Source organism: Ursus americanus, chromosome 21 (genome assembly GCF_024610735.1).
Source record: "Ursus americanus isolate L20-20 chromosome 21, mUrsAme1.1.p, whole genome shotgun sequence".
NCBI lineage: Eukaryota > Metazoa > Chordata > Mammalia > Carnivora > Ursidae > Ursus > Ursus americanus.
In genome coordinates this window covers 43,214,168-43,236,661 of record NC_142147.1, presented here as the reverse complement: position 1 = coordinate 43,236,661, position 22,494 = coordinate 43,214,168, and the positions used below count along the sequence as shown (strand labels likewise).

The window sequence follows — 22,494 nt, the reverse complement described above, 5'->3', positions numbered from 1 at the left end:
CTGGAATGCAGCAAGAGAAAAACTTCAGTTTTTAAGGGTGCAGTTTCAAAGAATTTGAGGATATATTTTTAAAAACACAACCACTGGTCCTCTGAGTATAAATGGTTTACATTCTTACCACATGCAAAATATACTCAAGAAGTGCCAGAAGCCTTTCCCATTTACAGCATCAACCTCAAGTCCAGGATTTCCTCATGTAAATCAGGTCCCCTGTGGGTGAGGACGGCTTTCTCCTGACACTCTCTCTCTGTGCCGGCAGGCAATGTGAGCGAGCCACCCGACATGATCCTTCAGCCGGTGTCAAGCCTCCGGATGACTGAAATCTCATGAAAAACCCAATCCAGAAGCACTCAGCCAAGTCACTCCTGAATTTCTGACCCCCAGAAACTGTGAGAGCTGTTGTGATAAGCCATTAAGATTTGAGGTAATTTGTAACATGGCCGTTATTACAGAAGGCTTTTAGCCATTCATTAAATTAACAAATTTTTTAAAAAAGATTTTGACAGAAAGAGAGAGTGGGCACTCTAGAGAGAGAGCACAAGCAGGGGGAGTGGCAGAGGCAGAAGGAGGCTCCCCGCTGAGGAGGGAGCTAGATGTAGGGCCCAATCCCAGAACCCTGGGATCATGAGGGGAGCCAAAGGCAGACGCTTAACAGACTGAGCCACCCAGGCGCCCCCGAATTAACAAAGTTAATTGAAAATTCCATGCACGTTGTAGGCATGAAAAAATTGAGATTCCCATTTTTTTAAATGTCATTATTTTTTAAAAAAATTTTAATTCCAGTATAGTCAACATATTAGCTTCAGGTGTACAATAAATACACTGATTCAACAATTCTATACATTACTCGGTGCTCATCATAAGTATTCTCTTAATCCCCTTCACCTATTTCACCCATCCTCCCCAGCCCCCAGAGTGGTAACCATCAGTCTGTTCTCTATAGTTAAGAGTCTGTTTTTTGGCTGATGTCTATTTTTATTTGTTTTGCTTCTTAAATTCCACATATGAGTGAAATCATACGATATTGGTCTTTCTCTGACTTATTTCACTTAGCATTATAACCTCTAGATCTATCCGTGTTGTTGCAAATGGCAAGATTTCGTTCTTTTTGATGGCATATATATCTTCTTTATCCATTCATTTATTGATGGACACTTGGGCTGCTTTCATAATTTGGCTATTGTATATAATGCTACAATAAATATAGGGGTGCATACATCTTTTCAAATTGGTGTTTTTGTATTCTTTGGATAAATATCCAGTAGTGGAATTAGTGGGCCCTGTGATAATTCAATTTTTAATTTTTTCAGGAACCTCCATTCTGTTTCCTTCAGTGGCTACATCAGTTTGCATTCCCCCCAACAGTGCAAGAGGGTTCCTTTTTCTCCATATCTTTGCTAACACTGTTTCTTGTGTTGTTGATTTTAGCCATTCTGACAGGTGTGAGGTGATACCTCATCATGGTTTTGATTCTGATGATGAGTGATGTTGAGCATCTTTTTATGTGTCTGTTGGCCCTCTTATGTCTTCTTTGGAGAAATATTTGTTCACGTCTTCTGCCCATTTTTAAATTGTATTTTCTTTCTTTTTTTTTTTTTTTGGTGTTGAGTTGTGTAAGTTTTTAAATATTTTTTGGATACAACCCTTTATTGGATGTCATTTGCAAATACATTCTCCAATTTTGTAGGTTGCCTTTTAGTTTTGTTGATTGCTTCCTTTGCTGTGCAGAAGCTTTTTATTTTGATGTAGTCCCAGTAGTTTATTTTTGCTTTTGTTTCTCTTCCCTCAGGGGACCTATCTAGAAAAATGTTGCTATGACCGATGTCAGAGAAATTACTACCTGTGCTCTCTTCTAGACTTTTTATGGTTTGGGGTCTCACGTTTAGGTCGTTAATCCATTTTGAGTTTATTTTTAGTGTATGGCGTAAGGAAGTGGTCCAGTTTTCCCAATAGCATTTGCGGAAGAGACTGTCTTTTTCCCATTGCATATTTTTGCCTCCTCTGTTGAAGCTTAATTGACCATATAATTGTGGATTTATTTCTGGGCTCTCTATTCTGTTCCATTGGTCCATGTGCCTCTTTTTATGTCGGTACCACACTGTTTTGATTATTACAGCTTTGTAGTATATCTTGCAATCTGGGATCGTGATACCTCGAGTTTTATTCTTTTTCAAGATTGCTTTGGCTATTCAGGGTTTAATTTGCTATTGTTTAAAAAGTCAAACATTCCATTAAAACAGAAGTGACACTGAAATCTTTATAAAGTGATAACAACTACATTATGAACTCTCTCATCTTGTGAAGACATATCTATAAAGACTAACATTCAATAATTTCTCACCAGTGTGAACTGCCTGATGTTAAAAAAGTCTGGGCCATGCCTAAAGGCACTGTCACATTCCTTATGTTCTTAGAGTTTCATATCTGTATGCATTCCCTGATGTGCTTTAAGGGCTGAACCATATCTGAAGGCTTCCCCACACTTCTTACACATGTAGGGTTTTTCACCAGTATGAATTCTCTCATGTTGAACAAGGTTTGAAGCACGACTAAAGGCTTTCCCACATTCCGTACAGTCATAGGGTTTCCCACCAGTATGAATTTTCTGATGTTGTGTAAGGTAGCCATACATTTTAAAGGACTTCCCACATTTCTTACATTCATAGGGTTTCTTATCAGCATGAATACTCTGATGTGCAGTAAGGTGTGAACTACGTCTAAAGGTCTTCCCACATTCCTTACATTTAAAAGGTTTCTCATCAGTATGAATACTCTGGTGTAGGGTAAGGTTTCTATAGAAAGTAAAGGTTTTCCTACATATCTTACACTCATAGGGTTTCACACCAGTATGGATTTTCTGATGTTGATTAAGATATCCATGCAAGCTAAAGGTTTTACCACACTCTTTACATTCATAGGGTTTCTCACCAGTATGAGTTTTCTGATGTTGCACAAGGTTTGAGGCAGTACTATAGACCTTCCCACATTCCTTACATTCAAAAAGTTTCTTACCAGTATGAATACTCTGATGTCGAATAAGATTTCTATACAAAGTAAAGGTTTTTTTACACTCCTTACATTCAAAGGGTTTCACACCAGTATGGACTTTCTGATGTTGATGAAGGTATCCATACAAGCTAAAGGCCTTTCCACATTCCTTACATTCATAGGGCTTCTCACCAGTGTGAGTTTTCTGATGTTGAAAAAGTTTTGAGCCAGTAGTATAGGCCTTCCCACATTGCTTACATTCAAAAAGTTTCTCACCAGTGTGAATACGCTGATGGCGAGTAAGATTTCTATACAAGGTAAAGGTTTTCTTACATTCCTTACATTCATATGGTTTGCCAACTTTATGAATTCTATGATGTAAAATAAGGTATGAGGCAGTGGTATAGCCCTTTCCACATTCTTTACACTCATATGGTTTTTTACCAGTATGAACACTCTGATGTATGGTAAGTTGGTGACCTCTTTTAAAGGCCTTGCCACATTTCTCACATACATAAGGTTTCTCATCAGTATGGATTTGCCCATGTTCAACAAGGTTTGAGCGCCTACTAAAAGCCTTCCCACATTCTTGACATTTATAGGGTTTCTCACCGGTATGAATTCTTTGATGAATTCTAAGGTGTCCACCTTGACGAAAGGCCTTCCCACATTCCTGACATTCATAAGGCCTCCTGCCAGTGTGGATTCTCTCATGCTGAACAATGTGTGAGGCATAAATAAAGGCCTTCCCACATTCCCTACATTCATAGGTTTTCTCACCAGTATGAAATCTCTGATGTACAGTAAGTTGATAACCACTTTTAAAGTTCTTTCCACATTCTGTACAATCATAGGGTTTCTCACCAGTATGAAATCTCTGATGTAGGGTAAGTTGATAGCCACTACGAAAGTTCTTCCCACATTCCTTGCATTCATAGGGTCTTCTGCCAATATGAAACCTGTGATGTAGAATAAATTGATAGCCACTACTAAATTTCTTCTGACATTTCTTACATTCATAGAGTTTCTCACTGTTATATGTGCTCTGATGTTGTGTAGAAGATATATCTTTTTCATAAGTAGACATTTCTACATAGCTGATTACCTTACAATGTAAATCCAAATCTGAAACAAAAAAAGAAAACAAAAGAAATTTGTATTTCTTATACTAGAAAACATGGAACTTCTATGAAAGAAATATGAACCAACACTCATAATAAGTGAAGGGCTTACTAAATTGTAAAATATGGTTGTGAAATTTTTGAAAGGCCATGAGTTCAGAGATGTTTATGTGAAGTTATGTGAGATAGTGAAGTTACTGAAATTTATGTGGGGGCAGAATCTTTGGCAAATTTGTTATAAATATGATATCCGGGTTCTATCACAGACTAACTAAATTAGAATTGAGGGAAAAAAACCTTAGCATCTCTATTTTGAATCTTTCTACCACTGATTGAAATGCAGAACAAAGGTTAAGAATTTATCCTGTTTCTCTAGTGTTTCTCTTTACTCTTGGAATATGATCCAAACCCCTTTCAGAGCATAGCAGGACTCCTTCTACCATGTCCAAACACTGCCCCCTTGGCCCCTACCTCCTTTCATGTTCTCTCTTTTCAGCACTTAGGATATAGTACAAACTTCTCTATCACTGGATACCTTCCACAGACTGTTTCATCTGACAAGACTCCTTGGACCTGGGCACTTTGTAAGCTGATCCTTCTCATCCTTCAGTCTCAGGATAAATGTCCTATCCCTTGGAAAGGCTGCACCTGTTAACTCCATCTAAGTATACCCATGTCTCTCTTTTTACGTTCTAGCACTTCATTCCTTCCAACATCCCTTTGTTTCCAATTATGATATCATTGGTTTCCTTATTTGATATTCTATTTACATTTCCTTAAACTTCCCCAAGAACAGGCACGATCCTTCCTTTTTTCATCGCTGAATTACAATGTTCTGATATATCACAGGTGCCAAATAATTGTTTTTACTTATCTTCAGTTGAGTTTTATTATTCCTCCTCCATTCTAAATATGCTAAATCTGTGTTGGTTCATATCCTTTTTCACATCCTCTCTTCCTTTCCTTTATTTTCAAGAACAGCCAGCCTTGTACTTCCCAGCATTTTGATGCCTTTTCAGACAATTCACAGACATGTACTTGAATGAAATAAGAAATTCCTTCCATTTGGAGATGCTGGAGAGAAACAAGACATTAAAATGTGGAGTAAAGTCTTGGGATACCAGAGTGCCTGGAACTGTTAAAAGGAAATATCAGGGGCGCCTGGGTGGCTCAGTCACTGGGCGTCTGCCTTCGGCTCAAGGCGTGGTCCTGGCGTTATGGGATCGAGCCCCGCATCAGGCTCCTCCACTGGGAGCCTGCTTCTTCCTCTCCCACTCCCCCTGCTTGTGTTCCCTCTCTCTCTGTCAAATAAATAAATGAGATCTTAAAAAAAAAAAAAAAAGGAAATATCAGATATCAGCTGGAAGATGGCAATCCAGATTCAGGAGAAGATTCAGGAGTTTCAGTGCAGAACGAGGGGGGCATGAGTCAAAGGTAAAGAGTATGTGACTCAATTGTGGAATGTGTGTAACAGGTGATATGATACATTCTCTGACCACAAAAAATAACACTGAAAATAATAGCAACATCAGAAAACAAAAAGCACTTTATCTAAAAAATTAAAGGCTCTCTGCTAATTAAATGCTAGGACAATAAATGTAGTGGACAACCAGCAGAGGCAGGATGGATACCCACACAAACTTTGACTTGGATGTCAAGACTAATGATGACACATATACATCAGGAAGGTGTGAGAAGATTTATTACTTGTATAACAAGGCTTCCTAGAAAGAGCAGAGTGGTTCCCAAATAGGTCTGAAAAGGACTTGAGAGATTTGGAAGACAATGACTTGGGGGGTTTTTTGTTAGTTAAGGTGTGGGGCAGGGCTGAGGGTTCCTGGGCATGGGGTTTGCATGGCTTGAACTTTCCACGGGCACCAAAGTAGGGAGCTCTCAGGCTTTTTATCTGCTTGCCCAAAAGTGGGGCAGAGAGGTGGGGTTTGAAAGCTGTCAGCAGTCAAAAATCAAAAACAGAGTCAGTATCTTTATGATACTGAGGAAATGAACAGTGAAACTAGAGAACTATAACCAGACAAAAAATGAAAATACTACATTTCAGAAGGTACAATATCCAATCATAATGCCCAAAAAGTTGTCACCTCAACACAAATTAAACAATTTATGAAAACGTTTAGAAAAAACATAAAAGTAAGCCAAAGGAAAGCAGAAAGTATAAAGAAATCCAGAATGTAATGAGCTTAGAAAAAGAAAATCAACACATAAATTCAAAAAGGTATCTCTTGGGGGTGCCTGGGTGGCTCAGTTGGTTAGCGTCCAACTCTTGATTTTGAGTCAGGTCGTGATCTCAGGGTTGTGAGATCGAGCTGCCCTGCGTTGGGCTCGGAACTGGACGTGGAGCCTGCTTAAGATTCTCTCTCCCGCTCCCTCTGCCCCTCCCCCTCACACTCTCTAAGAAAACAAAAAAACTCCCAAAACAAAACAAAACAAAAAACAAAAAGGTATCTCTTGGGGAAAAACTCAATGTGTGATGATACACTAGCTAAGCTAATCAATAAAAGAGGGGAGAACAAACAAATAATTAAGATATTATAAAAGTGAAACACAAACATAGGAAAATATTGATCCAAAACAGTCCTACAAAGGACAAAATTCTGAAACAGGTTAATTTTCAGGAAATAGAAAAATGTCAAAAAGGCTAGTTGCAATATGCACCCTGATCATTTATACTGTCATCTCTAAATATCTACTATTATGATCAGAGAATCCTTAAAGAAATGTTTAATTCCAAGAATGGGGCAGGGAAGATATAAGATAATTCTCACAAATCTTGGGCCAAACACGTAAGGAAAATTTAAAAGACTTTTGGTTTTGTTTTTGTTAAAAAACACATGCTTCTGACTATTAAGCTGTGTTTGGCCAACATTGTGAAAAAAAAGCAGAAAAAAAATGATTATGTTGGATTAAACATATGAAGTAAATGAAAGATAGATAATGGAGGAATCAAACTGTTAGCTTAATTGAGTTTTAACATTCTAAAACTAATAGTGCAATTTAATACATGTTGTGTCTCTTGACAGAATATACATAATCACCTATGTGATGTACTTCAGCCACAAATATTTAATATGAATCCCTCAGGACAGAAAGTAATTTCCAATCTACAAAAATACTGGGTAGAGAATAAACAAACTGTATAGTGGGCAGTACTGAGATAAGTTCAAAAGATGGCTAATTTTGCAATATAAGTGGCCTTGTCTCTTCAAAGTGTTAGTATCATAAATAAAGGGAATGTGTTAAATGAAGAGAGATTTCAGTGTATGATAACCAGGGGAATGCACAGTCTTGCACTGGGATACTGATTTAAACAAATCAAATTGGGCCAAATGGGGTAATATGAATAGAATTTGGGTTTTGAAGATGCAAGAAAATAAAAATGTAATAGAAATAGAAAACAGAAAAATCACTGATAAAGAAATCAGGTTATAAAACAGTAAGAATATGGTGTCTCTTTGGTAAAAAGAAAAACATGTATAGGCATGTGTGTATTATATCCACTAAGGTGTTATAGTGGTAGGAATAAGATATTTTAATATTTAAAATTTTTTTTTACCTGTCTCTATTTTCTAATTCTCTACAGTGCACATGGAAGATTGCTTAACAAGGGTTATTAATTTTGTGCTCATCTATTAACACAGCATGAAATAAGCGAAATATCTATACAATCCAAAGTCTGAGTGAAACATTTAATAAACAAGGATCTAGAACTTCGTGGCTATAAGCCAAATATTGCAGAATTCAGTTCCTTTTCCGTCACAGACAAATTACTTATAAAAATAGACCATAAACTGGGCTACAAAGCAAGTCTCAACAGATTTCAAAGGATCAAAACCATACAGATTATGTTGCCCGATCACAAGTTATGCTAGAAATCAATATTACAAAACCAACTAGATTATAACATATATTGGGAAATTAAAAAATGCTTGTAGTTGATCAATACACTATACAAACTGTGCCCTATGATGTAATAATAGTTACAAACTTTAAAAAACAATGTTTTAACTGAAAATTAAAGGCCAAAGGAACTGCAATTGGAACTACCGAGTTAGTAATTGTTTCTCATGGGGATGGATGATGGATGGTGGGAGCCAGTTTTTTCACTGTCAGAGAAAAAAGTAACAGATAAACAAGACAAGAAGGCTAGAATGACCCTGAGATACTGGATGAGAGTTGGAGACATCAGTTTGAGCTCATGTTTAGCTTAATGTAGATACAGACAGATAGATAATAAAACGATTACAGCTATAGGTTAGTACACATGGGTGAATACACATACATTTACTGCCGGATTAGGTCGTGTAGAGGGCATAGAGGCAGTGGCATACTGACAGCAATGAGTATACCTAGCACCCCAATCTTGGTTTCTAAATACTACCTTCCAATAAAAGGAACCTGGGCTCTTAGGAGAAATGGCAGACTCTAGGAGCAGGCAAGGGGAAAAAACAAAATGAATCTGAAAATCGTATCAGGAAAGAAATCTTCAAAAAACAAAAGGATGGGGGATATTAATGGACACAGGAACCAAACTAAAAAAGCTATCTGTGTCCAAAGCAAAAGAAAGAACATAACATGTAATTAGATCTCCAAGTGTAAAATAAATAGGAGTCCACACTTAAATAAAGGGAGAAGAGACAAATCTTTTATACAGAATTCCAGATAAAATATATAGATTTTCTACCCTACATAAACTTAATTCCCAATCCTGCACCCCTACCCACAGGGTGAGCTATACTTAGTGGGCTGCTTCTGAAGAGTGGAGTATGGAAAAGGAAAAACAGTAACTTTGGAGCGGAGAAAAGTTAACATCACCAGTGAGGTCACATGGATATGATGTACCCCTCATATGATGTGATGAAAGGGACATTTCACTTCTGTTGCAGTCTTTATAAAAACCCCTATCTCCAGCCTAATCCTGAGAAAAACAACAGACCCAGATTGGGGATATTCTGAAGGATACCTGGCAGGGTCTGTCAAGACAGTCAAATTCCTGCAAGACAAGGAAAGATTGAAAAACTGTCACAAACCAGAGAGACATGACAAATTAATGCAATATGCTACCCTATGGAAGGATCCTGGAACGGAAAAATGACATTAATGGAAAAAAAGGTGAAATATACAAATGGAGCCAAGGGTTTTTAATACCAATGTCATTTTCTTAATTTCGACAAATGCAGGTTAGTGATGTAAGATTTTAACAATGGTAGAAATCAGGAGAGGTATAGACAGGAAGTCTCTCTACTATCTTAGTAACGTTCCATAAATCTAGAATCAATCTAAAATAAAGTTTACTAAAAAAAATAATTACACACCACTTCGGTAGTATTCTGGGCAAAAATGTTCAACCTTATTCTAATTATAGGAAGAAAACTTCAAACCTAGAATGCAGAAATTCCATAAGAAAACTAAACTGGATGCTACAAAATAATCAAACTCAAAGTGAAAAAAAAGGTAGGATAACAGTAAGATAAAAAGCCTAACACCCAAATGCAGTGCAGTGTATGAATCTGGAATGGATCCTGGAAATAAACTTTACAAATGATATTTTTTGGAAAAAGTTCAAAAATTTAAATATGGACTCTATATTAGATGGTAAGCTGAATTGCTATGATAATAATAGTGTGACTTTATAGAAGAAAGCCTTTTTTCTTAGGACAGGCACACAGAAGTGCTTGAGAGGTGAAATTTAATGATTAACCCACTACTTGCCATCAAGTGAGCCAAGAAGAAAGGTGCATATATAGAGAGAAAAAGGCAAAATGTTAATAACCAAAGTTAAATCTATGTGAAGGGTAATTAACTACATATATATTTATAATATTCTCATTTGGCTTGGTAATTTTTAAAAACAAAAAGCTGGGAGAAAGAAAGAAAATAGTGTATCTAAGGCAGTATTTTCTAAATTTCCATATAGAAAATATTTTGAACCAAATTATAACATCTGCATCCATTTATATCTAACATAGTTGAAGTAGAAAAAAATTATATAACAGATTTAAATACATATGAGAAAAGAAAACCTGAAAATTGATGATCTAAACATTTATTGCAAGAAGCTACAGAAAGAGCAACAAAATGAAAACAAATCAGAAAGAAAGATAAAGGTACTTTTACAAAATAGTGCCCACAAATAACACAGAAGATCCACAATGCCAAATATTGTAATTTTAAAGCAATGTCACTAATGTGATTCTCTCAAAATTAATAAAAGGGAAAGGAGACAGCATTAATATCCAATGCAGGAATGCCAGCTAACAGGGACCTCACTTATGGGCCATCTATACCTCACAAATGCAGTAAAATGACAGGAAAAAACACTGTTATGTTAATAACCTGGATGAAACACATAAATCTCTAGAAAATAGCCTCTGCAAAATCAACAGACAGAAAATTTCAACAATTCTAGCATTACATAATCTGAATAACTTTTATTATTTTACAAATTTTATTTATTTGTTTTTTAAGGAATCTCTATCCTAAACATGGGGTTCAAATCCACGACCCTGAGATCAAGAGTCACATGCTCTACTGACTGAGCCAGCCAGGCACCCCAATCCAATTAAGTTTTTAAAAAATCTACAGGGGTGCCTGGGTGGCTCAGTCGGTTAAGCATCTGACTTCAGCTCAGATCACAATCTTGGGGTCCTGGGACTGAGCCACCACATTGGGCTCCCCGCTCAGTGGGGAGTATGCTTGTCCCTCTATCCCTCCCCCTGCTCGTGTTCTCTCTCTCTCAAATATATCAATAAAATCTTTTAAAAAAGTGACTCTTGATTTCAGCTCAGGTCATGATCTCAGGGTTGTGAGACTGAGCTCTGTATGGGGCTAGATGTGGAGCCTGAGATTCTCTTTCTCCCTCTTTCCCTCCCCTCCCCACCTCTGTCTCAAAAAAACAAAAAACAAAATAAACTACAATGGTAACTGAAGGTCCAGATGGTTTTTCTGGCATATTCTTCAAACGTTCCAAAAGCGGGGAGAAAGCATACATTCTCCTCAACACAAAGCTAATGTAACTGTTATATCCAACCTTAAAAAGAATAATAAACAAGGAAAACTACAGGCTAATCTCATTCATGAAACCTAAATAAAATATGAAAAATTCCAATCTAACAATATTAAAAAGGGATAATATAGCAACACACCATGACTGGAACTAGACTCCAGAATTCAGTCACTCAATAAACAGAATTCACATAGTAAGAGAACCATGGAGAAAAAAATAATATGATTATGTCAATAAATGCAGAAAGAGTAATTCCTGAGAACAATTCTAAAAATTATGTAAAACAGAACCTCCTCTCTATTGTATATAAACTTTTAAAAACACACTTTTTTTTTTTAAGATTTTATTTATTTGAGAGAGTGAGAGCAAGCCAGGGGCGGGGGAGGGACAAGCAGACTGCACTGAGTGCAGAGCCTGATACAGAGCTTGATCTCAGGACCCAGAGACCATGACCTGAACTGAAATCAAGAGTCTGACACTCAGTGGACTGCACCACCCAGGTGCCCAAAAAAACACACCCTTGGGAAGCCTGGCTGGCTTAGTCAAAAGAGCATGCAACTCTTGCTCCTGGGTTGTGAGTTTGAGCCCCACACTGGGTGTAGAGATTACATACGTACATACATAAACTTAAAAAAAAAAACAAAACACACCCTTATTTGTGGAGATATCCTATTCTTAGGAGATGTTTGCTGAATGATTCATGGATCAAGTCATGATACCTAAGGCATGCCTTCAAATACCTGCATAAACGTGGTATAGAGAGAAATAAAGAAGATATGGCAAAAACTGGGGCGCCTGGGTGGCACAGCGGTTAAGCGCCTGCCTTCGGCTCAGGACGTGATCCCGGCGTTCCGGGATCGAGTCCCACATCAGGCTCCTCCGCTATGAGCCTGCTTCTTCCTCTCCCACTCCCCCTGCTTGTGTTCCCTCTCTCGCTGGCTGTCTCTCTCTCTGTCAAATAAATAAATAAAATCTTTAAAAAAAAAAAAAAACTTATCAGTGGGTGATCTATGTAAATGTCATTTTCACTGTGAGGCTCTTTCAATAGTAAAGAATTTTACTTTTTTTTTTTTTTTTTTTTTTAGTAGGCTCCATGCCCAACATGGGGCTTGACCTCAAGACTGTGAGATCAAGAGTTGCATGCCCTACCAATTGAGCCAGTCAGGCAGCCCTAATTTTACTATTAAAGAGCAAGAAGAACCAACTGCCTTTACTGGGCAAGTGTGCTGGGGTTTTCTTACAGACATCAGGAACTTTTGGTATTTTGCCTTTAAGATATGCTAGGATGTGGATTTTGTCTAGATTTACTACTTTTTCATTGCTTTGCCCTTTTTGAAGGAAATATTAGGAGACAAGTACCAGAAGGCTATAACTGCTTTTACCCATAGAGCTAAGGCTCCAAAATTGTTCCAGATCATTGAAAATGAAGGAAAACTTGCTAATTCTCTTGTAATTCTTATGAAAAAATACTAATATCTAAACCTGATAAGAGACATTAGAAGAAAATATGGGCCAAAATAACTTACGACTATCAAGAGAAAACATATAAAATACTAGCGAAGAAGAATCCAAGCAAACAGGAGCGCAGGGATACGTCCACAACATAAAACACACACACACACACACACACACACACACACACACACACACACACACACATCCTTAGTTCTAAAGTTGGTTTATTATGTGAGGAAACACTACAGGCATTTCTGCCGAGATCAAGAACAAATCAAGGAAGTGACTGTCTCTGCAACTATTCAAGACTGTACTAAAGATATTAGCCATTCAGTCAGACAAGATAAATCAGAGGTAGAAGAGGAGGTAAAGAAGAAATAAAATTATAAAAAAAAGAAATAAAATTATCATTATAACATAGATGGTGTAATAGTATACCAGGTTATAAAGTCAACTTACTAAAATCAAGGGTACCAATCTAAAACCAAAATTAAGAAAGAAATGCCATTTACAGTTATATCAAAAAGAATAAAATATGTAGGAATAAACTGAACAAAAGAAGCCTGAGATCTATACACTGACAATTTAAAAATATTGTGGAAAGAAATTAAATACGTAAATAAAAGGAGAGACCTCTCAGGTTCATGAAACGCAGTGCTGTTAAGATTGTAACGTTCTGCAAACCGATCAACAGATGCAATGCAGTCCATATCAAAATGTCAACTGCTTTTGTTGCTGAAAATGACAAGCTGATCATATGGAAATACAGGAGACTCTAAATAGCCAAAATAATCTTGAAGAAAAAAAAAGAAAAGAACAAAGCTACAGTACTCACACTTCCTGTAAACCAAGACATTATGGTGCCGGCATAAAGACAGATATATAGATCAATGGATAGAATTCAGAGTCTAGAAATAAAATCTCCATTTATGATCAATTCATTACTGAAAAGGGATCCAACAAAATTCAATTGAGTCTTTTTAGCAACAGTGAGGGAACAAGTGGATATTCATGTACAAAAGAATGAAGCTGGAACCTTACACTTTAAAGCACACATGAAAATTAACTCAAAATGGGTCAAAGGCCTAAATGTTAGAGCTAAAACTAGTAACTTCTTAGAAAAATACATAGCAGTACATTTTTGAGACCTTGGATTACACAATGATTTCCTAAGTATGATACCAAAATCAAGGCAACAAAAGAAATAATAGAATGGAACAGAATATTATTCAGCCAGAATAAAAGAATGAAATTGATATTATATTGATGAATCTCAAAAACATTATGAAAGAAGCCATTCACAAAAGTCTACATGTTGTATGATTCCATGTATATAAAATACTCCTGATAGTCAAATCTACAGACAGAAAGGAGACTAGTGGTTACCAGATGCTGAGAGTAGGGTATAGAGAGTGACTGCTAATGGGTATCAGATTTCTTTTTGGGGTGATGGAATTATATACTGGTGATGGTTGCACAAAATTGTGATTATATTAAAAAACACTGACTTGTTCACTTTATTTTTTTTTAGATTTATTTATTTATTTATTTATTTATTTGAGAGAGAGAAAAAGAGAGAGAGAGAGAATGCATAAGGAGGGGGAGGGGTAGAGGGAAAGAACCTCTAGCAGACTCCCCGCTGAGATCATGACTTGAGCCAGTATCACTTGACCTTAGCCAAAAGGCCAAGAAGCGATGACTTGAGCCAATATCAAGAGTTGGATGGATGCTCAACTGACTGAGCCACCCAGACGCCCCTGACTTGTTCAATTTAAAAGAATGACTTTGTGTTATATAAATTATATATCAATAAACCTGATGAGGGGCGCCTGGGTGGCACAGCGGTTGAGCGTCTGCCTTCGGCTCAGGGCGTGATCCCGACGTTCTGGGATCGAGCCCCACGTCAGGCTCCTCCGCTATGAACCTGCTTCTTCCTCTCCCACTCCCCCTGCTTGTGTTTCCTCTCTCGCTGGCTGTCTCTATCTCTGTCAAATAAATAAATAAAACCTTTAAAAATAAATAAATAAATAAATAAATAAATAAATAAATAAATAAATAAACCTGATGAAAAAATTAAGAGTCTTCCTATTGGAAAACCATAACTAAAACTAGGTAAAGGACAAAACGGTAGCGAAAATGTGATTTCTAACAGTAAAGAACAAGATTAAATATTTAGAAAAAAATTAATAAGAAATACATAAAACCCATTCAGAAAAATTTTAAGCACTCCTGAAAGACATACAAGTAGCCTCAAACAAATGGAGAAATAACCCCTCTTCTTGGATTGAAAGACTTAACATTACAAATATCTCAGTTCTTCCTAAATTAATTTGTAAATTTAGTGCAATTCAAATAAAATACCAACAAGCTTTGCATGGAGTTAGAAAAGTTAATAACTGAGTTCACATGGAAAAACAAACATTGAAAAATAGGCAGAAAAACACTGAAAATCTAAAAGGGGGACTAGCCCTAACAAACATTAAAATGCGCTACAATCTTACCATAATAAAAGCGATGTGTTAGTGATGCATGGATACAGAAATAAAACAGTAGAACAGAACAGAAAGCCCAGAAATAGACCCAAGAATATATGGAAATTTATTATATGATGAAGGTGGCACTTCAAATGAAGGGAGCAAGGATGGATGTTCAAATGAATGGCATTGAGACAACTGGGGTAGCCATGTAGGAAAAGATTTCATTAGGTCCATACCTTACTTTATATACAAGAATAAACTCCAAATGGATTAGGGATTTAAATGTAAAAAATAAAATCATACATGCAATAGAAAAAAAGATGTATATTTATCTTTAACCTCGAGATAGCTTTTAACTAAGACACAAAATTCAGAGATAATAAGAGTGATGAATCTGACTATATTAAAAAATAAATAACTGCCATAATCAAAATAACAACAATAACAACAACAAAAAACCAATTGAGAAACTGGGAGGAAATATTTTCAACATATACTTCAGACAGATGGCTAATACTCCTAATATGTAAAAACACTCTTAAAAACTGAGGGACAATAAAAAGCCAGATAGAAAAATAGGGAGAGACACAACCTAACAACTCAAGAAATAGAGAAGAATGGCCTATGAAAAAAAATTTTCACTCACTCATAGAGAAAATGCAAACTGAAACAATGACAAGATACCATTTCTCACCTATCAGGTTGAGTTTTTATTGAAGAGTATTTCTTTTAAAAAAAAATATTTTATTTATTTATTTGACAGAGAAAGAGAGAGAGAGAGCACAAGAAGGGGGAGCGGCAAAGGGAGAGGGAGAGCAGGGAGCCCGACGTGGGGCTGGATCCCAGGACCCTGAACCAAAGGCAGATGCTTAACCGACTGAGCCCCCCAGGTGCCCCCCAGTCCTCAAAATTCTTACCCAATTTCCATGAATTTTCCACTGTTATATCTTGATCTTCACTCATCCTAATCACATTGAAAGACTGGCCTTAAACTGAACTTCCAATTGTCAATAACATCCATCCTTGCATTTCCCCCCTTTGAGACACTACCAAAGCTCTTTAGAGGTGGTGTTCTCCTCTACCACAGTAAGCAATAAGCTCGGTTCTGTCTGATATGCGGGAGCCAGCATTTGATACTACCGACATATTATATATACAAGACTGTTCAGGAAGTTGTCTTGCCAAAATATATATTATATAATGTATTTTTATATATATTTAAATATATATTTAAATATATTTTATTTCTGTTATTTATAAATTTTATATATTATGTATTATATAATATATAATATGATTTATAGATAATCTAAATCTCATTACGTTTCTTGATCTCACTACTTATTTAGAGGATACAAAGAGGTCAGAGAACATGTTTAAGTAAATCTCAAAATGGCATCAGCAAAACAGAATGGAAGATGTTCCTTCAGCAAATAAATGGTTAGAAACAAAAGAGATGAAGAGGAAACTTAAGAGATTAAAGAAGATTTTAAAAGCATATAAAGAAATTGGAAGGAGAAAAAAGGGAAGGAACTGATTTCCATTAAAATCAGAAGAGTGGTTACACTTAGGGGGAGAAGATTGTGACTGGGTATGGACATGTGAAGGGCCTCAGTGTGGACTAGAAAAGCTTTCCTTGTTTGGAAAGGTATAAAAGAATCTTTTGCATTATTATTTTCTTTCTGTGACTTGAAATTATTTCAAAATAAGAAGTTAAGAAAAAAAAAGTTTTATTTCCTAACTTGGGTATTTACTGCATTTAACTCATTGAGCTAGACATGAGCTTAATGTGGCTCTCTGTATTTGACTAACATTTTTTAAAAAATGGTTTAAAATTAAAAATTTAAAAACAGATAACATAATTTATTCTAATACTTATTATTCCTAACAATTCAAGTCTAATAAAACCTCATATGATCTGATGCCTCCTAACAGTGGCTTTGTTACTTATTACTCTCCCCTTAGGCCTTCTAATCCGGTCTATGATGGTGCTCCTCAAACTCAAAGCTCTCTCCGGCCCCCTTCCCTCCAGTCTCCTCATCCCTTTCCCACCCTTCCCCAACCATCTCCTGAGCCTTCCAAGCTGTTCATTTAGGGTGGAACAGTTTTCACAGACAAACACATGTCCTGCGCCCTTATGTCAGGTCTCCTCTCAAATGTTACCACCTCAGAAAAGTCATCCATAACCACCTTATCTAAAATGGCCCGATTTCTGCTTGCTTTCCATCATAGCTCATTCCATTGTCCAATATTATTCGTTTGTTTAGCTGTTCACTGTTCTCCTTACTCTAGTACTATGTGAATTCCACGAGAGCAGGGACCTTATGTCTTGTGCACTATCACTGCGTTGATATATGTGTGTGTATGCAAAGGAGGAGATAGAGAGCACTTGAATCCAGTGTACAGATAAAATATTACACTAATGAAAAATGAGATTCCCTGTCACTGAAAATGGGGTTGAAATATAAGAGAAATAAGGTGAATGGCAAATGGCGTAAAGCTGAAGTTTCTTCTATAGTTCATGTTGAGACCTTGATTTCTTCCCCAGGTCACAAGCCCATGCTCCACAGGTCTTGGTGCCTTGCAGGGCTTTACAAATACCACAAAGATGTACTCCTCTCCCTTACCACATAGGCTGCTAGCTACCAGCCCTGATGGCTTCCCCTTTGCCCTCCTTGCCCTCCTTACCTGTGTACTGTCTTTGTGTTTCTTCCCTCAGAATTATCCAGGGCTCTTTTCCTTGCTCCAATAAGTCAACCACACCTGGCTTGGAAATGGAATGTCCTGCTTACAAGGAAAAAAAAAATGCCACATGGTACAGAAATAAAAACAGAACTCACAAAATCTTTAACTTTGCTTAAATTTGTAATGAAATCAAGGTTAAATGTTACTGATACAGACTTCAGATAATAGAAGGATGAGATGATTTAAGGAACCAGGCAGGTATAGTGAAATTTTATTTTAATTTGAACTCATATAGACTCTTCCTCTTAAGAGAAAATTGAACAAAGTGATTGAAAAGGTTAACAATATTTGAGGACACTCATTGGAGCAAAGGGCCTATGCCTGGATGTTCTCCTCTAATATCTACCAAACTTGTGAGTTTGAGGAAATCATTTCAACACACTCTTCCACAATGTTGGCAAGTAAAATGGGGATGATAATACTATTATTGCTTGGTTATTTGATGATTTAATTTGTATGCATGTTTACCGCTCCCCAGGAAAAGTGTTATAATTGGGACATAATGCCAATTTTAATTATTTTATTTCCTTAAGAGGAAAACAAGAAGCATCCTGATTCACTTACAAATTCACTTACAAATCATTCTATTATAGATGTCAAGCTCATGAATTGTAACTTTCAACCATAAATCATATAAAAAGTTGCAGGAAATGAAATGTGTACTCTTCAGTTTTATATGAATATTGTTTATCCAGTCCACCGCTACAGAAGTTACACAGCTCTTCTCATAGCTACAGCCAATCACAAATCTACATCTAACGACTGCCCTGCAGGTGGATCAGAGGATGAGCCAGCAAATCCACAGCAATACTCAGCCTGAACACGATGGGAAACCAGGCTTCTTGGACAATAGCTATATATGGAATAAATATAAGGAATTTTTGTCCAGCCCCTTGGGAAGTAAGGAAGGGAGGCAATGACAGGAAGGGCCAGAAGGAGATGTGAATATCACTAAAAGAGGAAATGACCACGGTTGGTGGCAGAGGCACTGACAAACTGACAGACCTCAAACCTTCCTCTGGGAACAAGAAAAAGAAATTCAGCTTACATCTTGAAAGACAGCTTTGAAATTGCCTGTGTTGAAAGTCAACATACCACAGAGCACATTCTACATTTCTCGTGGCAAACGAACTTACCCAATGAGACCAAGTTTCTATAGTTCTCCAACATCACATCCCTGTACAAGTCTCTCTGAATAGGGTCCAGGTATTCCCACTCCTGCCGAGAGAAGTCTATGGCCACATCCCTGAATGTCACTAATTCCTGAAACTGCAAACCCATGTAGTATGAAATTGGAAACACATTTTCAAGATGGTAAAGACAGGAGATTACAGGAGTGAATTAAAGAAAGGGAGTGATATAGTACAAGTAGACTAGAAAACCAAAGCCAAATGTCTACATATTCCTAAAGAATCTTACTGCTACAGACAAATCTTTGTAGGTTGTGGGCTATCACAAAAACTCAGACTTACTGGGGAATGGATAAAATTAAAGTTTTTTTCCTCTTCAATAAAGTATAATGCACAATCACATAGTTAGCTAGTTGCATGACGTATAAATTCTCAAAAAAAAAATGCGAGGTTCTAAATTATCTTCCCCTCAGAGCTAAACGAAGATGGGATTTCCCTCCCATATTGAATATAAAAATTTCTGTATTAAATAAAAACTTTTGAAAAAAGTTTGACATTTCTACAAGCTTTGAGTTCATCTTTTGTCAGAACATATCATAAACATTTTTCTTTGTTTTGACAAATAAATTTTGGCTGTGTCACAATCCATTTTATTATAGGTATCTCAGACTTAATCCATTCCTGACATTTATACACTTGGTTGGACAAATTTCAAAGGTCTTCATCAATTCTAGAAATCAACACATTTACACTCCTTAGGATAATATTCTCATTCATTGTCATCTTTCATCACTTACTCAACATCTTTCTTGTTTCTAACTGTATACTGATGAAGGATGAACCATAATCAAATAGATGTCACCCAAATTCAACAGATCACATTCAACCACAAAATAGATTTATTTGTTTCTCAATAATTCCTTAGAAAGATGCATGACCCAAATGTTTCCAATCATTCTACAATGTCAGGAACATGAGATACCATCACATACTAAGACTGAGACCAACTGATACCAATATCCATCTCATCTGCCTAGAGAATTCAGGTCTGTGGAGAATTTGAAAGTCTACCTGTGGTAATTAAATGGGACCAACACCTCTAATTCATCAAACCAGAGACCTATAAAGGAAACTCAAATATATCCTTCATGGGACTTCACTCCTTTACTGCTCCATCATAGCCTTTGAAGAATAAGCATGGAAGTAGATTGAGTAAATTGGATAATAAATACAAAAACTGGATAACAAACCCTCATTAAGTGGGAACTGAGCTACTTGCTATCACTTTTTTTTAATTTTAGGACGAACTGTAGAGCAGATAACTGAATGAGGCCCTCTTAAGAAGGAAGCTTTGGGTTAATTAATCAAAAAACCCACAAAGACCAAAATCATAATAGTCTAAGAAGACAGGAATAACCAACTTACACAGGTCATGGTTTTAGAATGGTAAGACCTGATCAGTGCTCCGTGGTGTTCCTCCATTAAAAATAATTCAAATTCCAGAGAATCCAGAGCTGAAAGAAGAAAAAAAGTCTTAGTGTTCCCAATATGACCTAATTTAATAAAATCTTTTTTTTTTAATGATTTTTTATTATATTATGTTAGTCACCATACAGTACATCCCCGGTTTCCGAAGTAAGGCTCGATGATTCATTAGTTGTGTATAACACCCAGTGCACCATGCAATACGTGCCCTCCTTACTACCCATCACCGGTCTATCCCATTCCCCCACCCCCCTCCCCTCTGAAGTCCTCAGTTTGTTTCTCATAGTCCATAGTCTCTCATGTTTCATTCCCCTCTCTGATTACCCCCCCTTTCTTTATCCCTTTCTTCCCCTACCGATCATCCTAGTTCTTATGTTCCATAGATGAGAGAAATCATATGATAGTTGTCTTTCTCTGCTTGACTTGTTTCACTTAGCATTATCTCCTCCAGTGCTGTCCATGTTGTACAAATGTTGAGAACTCGTTCTTTCTGATTGCTGAGTAATATTCCATTGTATATATGGACCACAACTTCTTTTTTTTTTTTTTAAGATTTTATTTATTTATTTATTTGACAGAGATAGAGACAGCCAGCGAGAGAGGGAACACAAGCAGGGGGAGTGGGAGAGGAAGAAGCAGGCTCATAGCGGAAGAGCCTGATGTGGGGCTCGATCCCAGAACGCCGGGATCACGCCCTGAGCCGAAGGCAGACGCTTAACCGCTGAGCCACCCAGGCGCCCCTGGACCACAACTTCTTAATCCAGTCATCTGTTGAAGGGCATCTCGGCACCTTCCACGATTTAGCTATTGTGGACATTGCTGCTATGAACATTGGGGTGCATATGGCCCTTCTCTTCACTACATCTGTATCTTTGGGGTAAATACCCAGTAGTGCAATGGCTGGATCATAGGGTAGCTCAATTTTTAACTTGTTAAGGGACCTCCACACTGTTTTCCAGAGTGGCTGTACCAACTTGCATTCCCACCAACAATGTAGGAGGGATCCCCTTTCTCCACATCCTCTCCAACAATTGTTGTTTCTTGCCTTGTCTATTTTTGCCATTCTAACTGGCGTAAGGTGGTATCTCAGTGTGGTTTTGATTTGAATTTCCCTGATGGCTAATGATTTTGAACATTTTTTCATGTGTCTGTTAGCCATTTGTATGTCTTCATTGGAAAAGTGTCTGTTCATATCTTCTGCCCATTTTTTGATTTGTTTATTTGTTTCTCGTGTATTGAGTTTGAGAAGTTCTTTGTAGATCTTGGATACCAGTCCTTTATCTGTAGTGTCATTTGCAAATATATTATCCCATTCTGTGGGCTGCCTCTTAGTTTTTCTGACTGTTTCCTTGGATGTGCCGAAACTTTTAATCTTGATGAAGTCCCACAAATTCATTTTATCTTTTGTTTCTCTTGCCTTTGGGGATGTGTCATGAAAATGGTTGCTTTGGCCAATGTCGTAGAGGTTGTTGCCTATGTTCTCCTCTAGAATTTTGATGGATTCCTGTCTCACATCGAGGTCTTTCAACCATTTGGAGTTTATTTTTGTGTATGGTGTGAGATAGTGGTCAAGTTTCATTCTTTTGCATGTAGCTGTCCAATTTTCCCAGCACCATTTATTGAAGAGACTTTTTCCCACCGGATGTTTTTTCCTGCTTTATCAAATATTAGTTGCCCAAAGAGCCGAGGGTCCATTTCTGGGCTCTCTATTCTGTTCCATTGGTCTATGTGTCTGTTTTTGTGCCCGTACCATGCTGTCTTTGTGATCACAGCTTTGTAGTACAGCTTGAAATCCGGCATTGTGATGCCCCCAGCTTTGTTTTTCCTTTTCAACAGTTCCTTGGAGATTCGGGGCCTTTTCTGTTTCCATACAAATTTAAGGACTGTTTGTTCCAGTTCTTTGAAAAATGTCCTTGGTATTTTGATCGGGATAGCATTGAAAGTGTAGATTGCTCTGGGTAGCATGGACATTTTAACTATGTTAATTCTTCTGATCCATGAGCATGGAATATCTTTCCATCTTTTTATGTCTTCCTCAATGTTTTTCAAGAGTGATTTATAGTTTCTAGAAT

At 37.0% G+C, this 22,494-nt stretch overlaps 2 protein-coding genes across 6 annotated transcripts in view; both read right to left on the bottom strand.

The window, feature by feature from the left end:
- LOC148108260 (uncharacterized) overlaps positions 1-3,985 on the bottom strand; it is a 29,221-nt gene extending 25,236 nt beyond the window's left edge. Inside the window, exon 1 of the mRNA XM_045786123.2 lies at positions 3,853-3,985. The gene's annotated coding sequence lies outside the window, so the exon portion shown is untranslated. The remainder of the gene's footprint in view (positions 1-3,852) is intronic.
- The window catches only part of LOC123784693 (uncharacterized), a 43,876-nt gene continuing 21,392 nt past the window's right edge, over positions 11-22,494 (bottom strand). For 2 of the 5 annotated variants that reach the window (XM_045786152.2, XM_045786139.2), the window contains exons 3-6: positions 20,363-20,451; positions 18,944-19,076; positions 17,751-17,849; positions 11-4,113 (exon numbers count right to left, since the gene is read on the bottom strand). In XM_045786152.2, coding sequence (XP_045642108.2) covers positions 2,411-4,113; positions 17,751-17,849; positions 18,944-19,076; positions 20,363-20,419 — 1,992 coding nt within the window. In that variant the 5' untranslated portion in view covers positions 20,420-20,451 and the 3' untranslated portion in view covers positions 11-2,410. The remainder of the gene's footprint in view (positions 4,114-17,750; positions 17,850-18,943; positions 19,077-20,362; positions 20,452-22,494) is intronic. The other 3 variants (XM_045786144.2, XM_087871071.1, XM_087871070.1) reach the window with 3 other exon arrangements.